The following is an 8,768-nucleotide window of genomic DNA, read 5'->3' as shown; positions in this document are numbered from 1 at the left end:
AACTTGACGGTCTATATAGCCTTAGATCATAACCTTATTGTAAAAATGCAATAAGGCTTTGGTCTCAGGTTATGGCGGATATTCGTCAGCAAGGGACATCTCCCGGTCGCCGTTATGGACATCCTCTACATCGACATCCATGACATAGACATAATTGTATTAACTAACACCTTTTAAGGGTTACGTACCTTGCGATCATCTAAGGTTGTATGGGATCGTCAAAAAAAAAATTAACGCAGCCTGATCAGGCGGGTGGCCTTTCTGAAGTCATGCATCGGTTGCGGAAAGGAAGGTTAGTGAATGTTGGAGGTTTGTTCTCATAGTGATGTCAAACAAATCAAATGGTTTAGGCCTACGGTCATCCACGAGGATTCCTTCTTCAATAAAAAAAAAAGGTACCGTAATAAGAGCACGTCGTTACCCAACCGTCTATCAGTATGTCAGACCCCTTTTTCGCAGAAACGCGTGAAGGTATCAGTTGAAATTAATTTAAAATACTCACATTCTACAATCGCTTGGATCTGTGACAAATCCAACTTAAAATTCAACGCAATCAAAAGATACGGTCGTTTGAGACACACATTCCGACATTATCATGGGAATCAAAACCTTTTGTTTTGGGTATTTTCCGTTGATCTAAGAGCCATGAGGTTCGGCAAGAAGTAATTCCTTATAACACATGGAAATACCGATAAAAAAAACCTATGTGGGATGAAATATTTACATACCAACAAGTTTGTATGTCTCATGATTACCGCCTCTAAACATTCCCAGCACCAGAGTAATCAATACGTCGTCAGCCTTTGTGGGATACGTTTTTACTTCATGAAACTCAATGAAAACACCAAAGAAGTAAAACTGACACATTTTGCAGGAACTTGGAAAACATGCAATAATGAATGAAGGCATACACAGAAAAAAATAGAGTTAGTTTAGATATGAGGTACTGATATAACGGATAATAGTGGAATACGAGATATCTAAGTAGTGGGGATGAGATTCAGGTCAAATAATGAAGTTTGCAAGGTTAAAGCAACTGTCTAGCACTGTATCCATTATGGGGACGATGGTACCAACAAAGCGAATCGACTAACCGACGTGAAGTTGTTGTAATCGAGAACTCGATAAAATTTGACTCACGATAAACTTACATGAATAGTAAAACATATAGCGCACCATTAAACGTTGAATGCCGACATGTGAAATGTCGATGTCAGAATTAAGAGGTACAAAAAAAATATAAATAAAGCAATTGAATGCTCCATTTCTATATATTTTGTGAAAATTTCGATTGCGGCGATGTCAAAATTACTCGTAAACTTATACCGATATTCTAAAACCCAACATAATCTTATACTAAAATATAAAGCTGAGGAGTTTAATTGTTTGTTTACTTGAACGCAATAATCGCAGGAACTACTGGTCCGAGGATATATAGGATATATATCATCACGTTAAGACCTATAAGATCATAGCACCAATGAAGAATGATTCAAAATCGGGGTTTTTGAGAGAGCTTGGGCTGCGTAAACGGTTAAAGTTTCGATAAAATCATGGATACAAAGTTGTTTCCCCTTCAAAGTACTAAAAAATAGTGCGAGACAGTACATGCGTATCCTTTAAGGTCGATTGATACGCGGACAAAGTCGCGAGGGACCGCTAGTCATTGATAACGCAATAAAACGCTAAGTTCCAACATGTGAACACGTCAATGTCGGGGATGTCGAAATCGAGGATGCGGTTAAATTGAACCCATAAAAAAATTACGACATTCTACAAGCAAAAATGAAACATTCAGTGCGAAGTGGAACGCCGAATACCGACGCGCTCGCTAGCCGGCGGCGGGCACATCGGCGTCGGGCACGTCGGCGTCGGCGCCGCGGCGGGCGTCGGCGCGAAGGCGTGCGGCGCGGACGTGGAGCGGCGCAGGCCGACGAGGCCGGCTAGCGGGCGGTGCTTGGCGGGGCGGTACGCGCGCTCAGTCCGTCTGCGTGCTGCGCGTGGCGCGGCGCGCTCGCCGCTACGAGCCCGGCCCGCCCTTGGCGGCCTCCTCGCGCTGCTTGCTGATGTACACCTGCCAGGGACAACTGTTCTATTAGCTCTGTAGGCTATGGTCTAAACGTGTGTACTTATGAACACGCGTTAGAAGTTCTCCTTTGGCGTAACAAGATAAAAATGTTTTCAAAAACTATCTCTCAACTTATTCTACGTTTGTAGGAAAAGGTATTTAATACATTGAAAGTTTTATTATGACGCATTATCAGTAAGTTATTTAGTTAAGAAATTGACTTGATTAATAAACATAAATAAATTTGGAATACTAATAGACTCGTTATCGGACAACCATTTAAATTTGAGATTTATGTACAATTGCATCTATTGAATCACCGGAATGCGCTCGCAGACTTTGACAATTGAATTCGTACACTGTCAAACCTTATAGCTAACTTCACGGTGTCAAAAGATAGACATGTTATACAGAAATTTAGATGATAATAAAAATTGCAACCTATTTAATATACAAAAAAAGTATTCGTGTTCGTGTGTGCATGTTTGTGTGTATGTTTATGCGTGTGTGTGTGTCTATGTGTGTGTGTGTGTTTGTGTGTACGTGCTCATGGTTTGTGTAGGACAGAATTTGTGATAATCCACGACTGAGAAATTTAATTTTATATATTGCAGAACCTTGGCAGTAGCCATAATAATATGATAGTTGTCTCCCCTTTGCAGGGGGGGCGTACCTGCAGCAGGCGGCACTTGCTGACGGACAGGTGCTTGAGGTGCGGCTGCATGCGTTCCTCGCCCAGCGCGAACGTGAAGGCGACCATGCAGAACACCGCCGCCTTCCGCACCGCCGAGTTCTGGTGGTCGGCCAACTGCGGGCGGGCAACACTTGCTATTATCCACAAGGGATACAGCCATTAACTCACACACACACACACACACACCAGGAGCATCCTCAGGAGATGCTGACTTTACAATAAATAATTGTTGAGTAACGCCTGCTTCTATCAAATATTTAAAATGTTAGTGTTTATTGACAGAAATAATATAGAGTTAAAAATTTATTATGAATTTACCCGACCCGACCCCGTCACTATTCAAGCCCTTACATTTGGTATCGTTAATGAAGAAGTCGTACAAAAACATCAATCCACCATTACGATATCAAATAAAATTGATTATAACAATTCGCCATCTTGGACGAATTCTCAACAAACAATGAAATAAGAACACCCCCGACTCATCTTTCAAACAAAAAAAAAAATAGCAACATTATCAACCGGTTCGGGAGCAACATAGCCACAAACACACACACACACACACGCACTTCCTTACACGCACACACACTGGCACACACGCACTTGCGCGCATACACACACACACACACCACCACACGTTACACGTGTTTAAAGATAAGAAAAAAAAATGCTAATGATGAAAAGCGTGCTCACGTGGCCGACCCCCTCCATGAGTTGTGCGACGATGTCGTCGGTCAGCTCGTGCGGGCGCGCCTTGGCCACCTCGGTGGCGAGCTTCACGGCGCACAGTGACGTGGGGTAGCCGCGCGTGCGGATCACCGGCTTCAGCAACGCTAGCACCTGCAAGTTCATTAGCAAACATGTCTTTACCCGAGTCATGAATATTCTTATAATAAAGCTGAAGGTTTCGTTTTCTTACAATCTCTAAAACTACCAGTAGGATTTAAATTCAAAAATTAGATACCCCCTTTAGACTTTAATTTTAGAGTATTTTACAAGGGCTTGACTAGTAGAAACTAGTCGTGCCCTTTCATTTGATACCCATATTGAGTTGTGATAAAAAAAAATTGGCGATAATGTGGTGACGGCCATCTTGGATTTAAAATTATAGTATTATTATAGTCACGTCCTTTTATTTGATACCCATGTTGATTGAGTTAAATAAGATGAAATCTGCCACTTTGTGGCTGTTTAAATTTTCATTTCTAAAATAGTTTATAAATAATGAAAGTTTTTTTTTGAAATTTTGTATTTTAATTGAAATATTGAGTCAAAACAAAATTAATATTACTATCCTGATCATAATAATAATAATTTGATGTAAACACAAAATGAATAAATATGCGGTAGCGTAGGGCATGACGGCAAAAGAGACGTCATGGACATCCTAAGAATGAAATGATGATGAAATAAAATTGTCACCTGTAGAGCGGGCAAGGCAGCCGCTATGTGAGGCATGCCGACGTCCACTGCCCTCATGACCTCTTTACTGAGAGCTCCGTACGCGTTGATAAGTTTCAGCAGAATGAGATCAAAGTATTCCAGCCACTGTGCCCGGGTTTCCGGTCTTCGGCATAGCCAGATTAGCACCTTGACGGCTTCGGCCGCGGCCCGCTCGTTCGCCGTGCCCCAACCTTAGTAAAAAAAAAAACAATGCATTTTTTATTTCCTTCGTTTGAGTTTCTTTCAAAACAATATTATTACTGTTTTGAAAGAAACTCAAAAATAGAAACTGCATTCCGGAACGGTTTTACACTAAAGCGCTTAGATTTCAGTCAATCTAGGGTGCCAACGGTACTTTATTACTAAGCTAACGCTGTCTGTTTGTCCGTCCATTTATTTATCAGCAGTTGCTTCATAACTTTAATATATTACTATAATTGCAATTTTCACGAAATGTGTATTTTTGGAGTTTTTTTTGCTTCTTTTTAATTTAAATATTAATACTACATCGTGTTTCAGAATTCCAACTAGCACTAAGAAGGTTTCTATACTTCTATGACCGTATATAAGTAAAAAAAAACATTATATAGTTCTCCTCACCCGACGGTTGCTGTGCGTTGGTCGCATTGTCGGCGTTTTCTTTGTCAGCAGCGTTCTCATCAATAGACAAAGTGGCTAGTGCCACTCTCACTATATTTCTGTGGAAATAAATACATAACAGTTAGAGCCTAGCGCACACCTGATGGTAAGTGATAACGCACACCTGATAAGGTAAGTGATGGCGCAGCCTAAAGTACCTAGCACCTCTCTATAAAAAATAATTATAGCCGGCTTACGGCTTTAAAATATTTTTTTATTTTTTGGAAAATCCCCCATTTAATGGGGTTAAATAGGGGATGAAAGTTTCTATATAGTAGAAAATTACTAAAAAAATTTTTTTTTTTAATTTGTAGTTGTAGTCAGTCTACAAACCTGAAATTTAGGAAATAGATTTTTTGAAGTATATATCAGTAAAGAAAGGCATGCACGTACAACAGACCAGTTGTAAGTAGAAGAAGGAAAAGATAGGGATGACATAATGTGGTCAAGGGCTGTCTGTGGGCTTTTGGATATAATTTATAAAATTAATTCTTTAATAGTAAGTCTAAGTAAAGAATTATAACATTCATGAGAAAATCCTTACTATATTTTAGTTTCAATAATACTATTAATTAATTAATGATGCCAAAGTGTCATCCTGAACATTGCTAGTCTTGAAGTTAATATCTAGGTTTGAATTTACCTATTTTTTAATGCACGTGTTTGTGTCTCTGTGGCATCATATTTTCCGAATGGATGAACCGATTTTGTATTTTCATTTTAAAGGTCCATTTGTCAGGAGTGTCCTTGGATATGTTTCGTACCGAGATTGCCGCTATTACATAATGGCGTATCTCATACTTTTTCACAACTCCCTCGATTTGTGTGTCAAATGAAAGGGCTGGAGAAATATAAAGGAGAACTAGCGTACCCAGCCCGCCTCGCCGGGCTAGATTTTGCTTTATTTTATTCAAACAATAAACTTACATAATTAAATTTTTAATTTAAGTCTCATAATATATTAAATCATTTATTTCTCTCCGTATTCATTCTCTTATATTCTCTTCTCGAGCGGGTGAAGATCATTATCTACACCCAGGTACACCCAACAATAGAATATCATCATAGTAAATAAAAGCTGTATTTGACAGTTCGACAGTTCAAAAATAGGAGTGCTCCGATCGTCACCAAACTTTACAGGATTACTCGCCAGGTCACTCCGGAGATTCCCTGAAAGTTTCATTGAAATCGGTCCAGCCGTTTCGGAGCCTATACGGAACATACCCACACACTTTCTCTTTTATATAATATATAGATAGGTCGTTGGAAGGTGTCAGATGGAACGCCGCTCACTTGAAGTACTCCTGCGGCTTGCGGCAGTCGCCGTACTTGAGGATCTCGTGCGTGGCGAGCAGCAGGCGCTCGCAGTGCTCGGGCGCGGCGGCGCCCACGTCCAGCTTGCTCAGCGCCTCCAGCACCTCCGTCTCGCGCAGCCCGGCTGCGCAGGCGCATGCGGGAAACATTAACCGGCATATTTACTGTAGGCTTCTACTTGGCGCGTTCGGAGCGGCCGTACATATTATTTTTAGTATTTTTGATGTGAAACATCTATAGGCGGTAAACCTGATTGATATATGATGGAATATATATATTATACGTAGTTACATTGCTATAAATTTTTAAATTTTGATATTTGGAATTCAATAAAAATGCATAATTAACAAATTTGTAATGTTGTATCTTTTATTATATATAAATATATATGTATGAATAAAAAATAAAACATCCCAGTTCAAATAATTTTATAAAAAACACTAGGCACACACACTATAAGAAAAAACTTGAAATTAAATTTACGATGGTTCCGATGCAAGGTCATATGCATTTTGTTGGGCTAAATAATTGCAATTTTCCAATAACTCCAACAGAAACCAGAAAACCTAAGATTAATCTCGGTTATCAGTCGGTGAAAGTATGTATGCTTACACTTGGTTATGATCAATCCATTCTCGTCAGTTTCGTACGGCTTCATCTTGTCGCGCGCGCACGAGTTGAAGTCGCTGCAACAAATGTTTCTACTAGTTACTAGTTACGAGGGAAAAGATAACCTTACATAATTGTATTGTATACACTAATTAGAACATCTTCAGTTACTATGAGTCTTATGTAAAGAGGAACTTTAAGATAAAAAATATTTCTACGTAATTAAAGATATGGACATAGTAAACATAATTAAATTTGGAATACTATTAGACTCATTAGCGGACAACCAAGTTTCAATCAACATTAAAATTTGAGATTTTTACAATTGAATCAATTTAGTCACCGGAATGATCCCACAGACTCTGCGCATCGTAAAAATTTACTCTCATTTTATCCAACGCGCCAAAAGAAGTATAACTTTAAAAATTAACCATTCTCATCTGCAGTCACGTCTTACATCACATCAAACGCTCTTTACATTATCGTTTGGTCCGTTTGAGAAATCGGAACGTATACTACTACTACTACGCTGGGGACGCTTGAAAGCAAGATTATTCCGCCCAAAGTTTTAATGAGTCATTAACTTATCGACTCAAGATCACTATTTCAAGGCAGGTTCAAGTACAACTTTCGAGTCGAAATGTCCACAATTCGTTTTTTATGCCGCACTTTTCCATGGTCAAATTATAAAGACAATGTAGAATCACCCGTGCTGCAAGTCCAGCCGGTTGTGCGGTATGGGTGATGACTCTTTGGTACTGCTCGCCTCCTCGGAACTGTCTGCTGAGGCGGCGCGGGCTATCATCTCGCTGAAACAACACCAGAACTGTTATTGCGGGGATATTTGGGTAAACCAACAGAGCTGAGGTTGCCTGATACAGATCGCAACTAAGCGATAAGGCCGCCTTTTATATCCTACTTCCGTCTTTATATGTCAAATATTCTTTTATTTCCCTAACTTCATAGTGGTATACAAATAAAGAGTTAAATAATAATAATAAAATATTATTAATGAAAATAAATGGCCATCAATGAAATAAAATGCGTTTGCAAACAAAAAAAAATACCGTTCGAAGAACTGTCCTCGACACTTAAAGTGTTGGGACTGTTTTTAAGAAAGTTCTTTTGACTGGAATCAATTCTTCAGAACACATAGAAGTTGTGGGCAGAAAGTAGAAAGTGATAAGTCTAGTAACTCACGCGTTGTAGTGTCCGTTGGGCACGGGGACGCCGTTCTGTCCCTTCGAGAGCGTGGCGTCCGACATCTGACTGATGCCAGAGTCCTTGCTGGACATGTGGTTGCCGCACTCTGCTGGAATTATTATCAATATAGTATAAATTATGTGAGTTCTATCAAAATAAATAGCGATCTAGGGAGAATTGCAACTCTTTTCATACAAACTGTGTACAGGTGTACCCTGAGAAACTGATCGTGTGCGTAACCCTTTCGAGTACACAGGCGAATGTTGTGTGATTGCGTAAAAAATGCACATTTATGCAATATCAGCAATCTCGGTTGATTTGCTGTCTCACTTTTTATGTATGTTTGTACACTAAAAAAACCAATGAAATTGATAACCACGTCCTATTTGAAGGAAATCGGTTAAAAATATGCTGTATAAGTTTATCGACTGTAGTAGAATCCTGGAGACACACAGAGGAAGGGTGTTCGAGTACATCTTCTACGCTGGCGGTGTTAGGACGGGAAAATGTGCGTGGATGCGCCTTAAGTGGACATGTGTGGCATCTTGCCTAGCAGTCCCACGAAAGACGAATGTAGCTCTCACCGGTGGAATGTTGCGCGGTGTAGGTGTGTATCTCGCTGGTGGTCTTCCTGATGCGGGAGTACACGTCCTCTGCGGTGGCGGAGTTCGGCGTGGAGCCGGTGCGCAGAGGGCTGTCGCTGCCGGCTGGGGTTCAGTTTAGGTTTCAGGATTACGTAGACCAACAATGTAAAGGGTTGTTTAGCTTAGATGAGCCATCAGGACTCGAATTTAAGCT

At 40.1% G+C, this 8,768-nt stretch overlaps 1 protein-coding gene across 6 annotated transcripts in view; it reads right to left on the bottom strand.

Moving 5' to 3' along the window:
• Positions 1-1,926: 1,926 nt before the first annotated feature.
• Positions 1,927-8,768, bottom strand: part of LOC120625078 (CLIP-associating protein) — a 50,485-nt gene continuing 43,643 nt past the window's right edge. For 5 of the 6 annotated variants that reach the window (XM_039891996.1, XM_039891995.1, XM_039892000.1 and 2 more), the window contains 10 exons: positions 8,555-8,677; positions 7,968-8,079; positions 7,475-7,576; positions 6,771-6,844; positions 6,138-6,282; positions 4,806-4,903; positions 4,185-4,396; positions 3,456-3,602; positions 2,742-2,876; positions 1,927-2,074 (listed from right to left, as the gene is read on the bottom strand). In XM_039891996.1, coding sequence (XP_039747930.1) covers positions 2,021-2,074; positions 2,742-2,876; positions 3,456-3,602; positions 4,185-4,396; positions 4,806-4,903; positions 6,138-6,282; positions 6,771-6,844; positions 7,475-7,576; positions 7,968-8,079; positions 8,555-8,677 — 1,202 coding nt within the window. In that variant the 3' untranslated portion in view covers positions 1,927-2,020. The remainder of the gene's footprint in view (positions 2,075-2,741; positions 2,877-3,455; positions 3,603-4,184; positions 4,397-4,805; positions 4,904-6,137; positions 6,283-6,770; positions 6,845-7,474; positions 7,577-7,967; positions 8,080-8,554; positions 8,678-8,768) is intronic. The other variant, XM_039891999.1, reaches the window with a different exon arrangement.

Source organism: Pararge aegeria, chromosome 7 (genome assembly GCF_905163445.1).
Source record: "Pararge aegeria chromosome 7, ilParAegt1.1, whole genome shotgun sequence".
Classification (NCBI taxonomy): domain Eukaryota; kingdom Metazoa; phylum Arthropoda; class Insecta; order Lepidoptera; family Nymphalidae; genus Pararge; species Pararge aegeria.
Note: the sequence above shows the minus strand (reverse complement) of the source record. Positions and strands in the feature narration are given on the sequence as shown.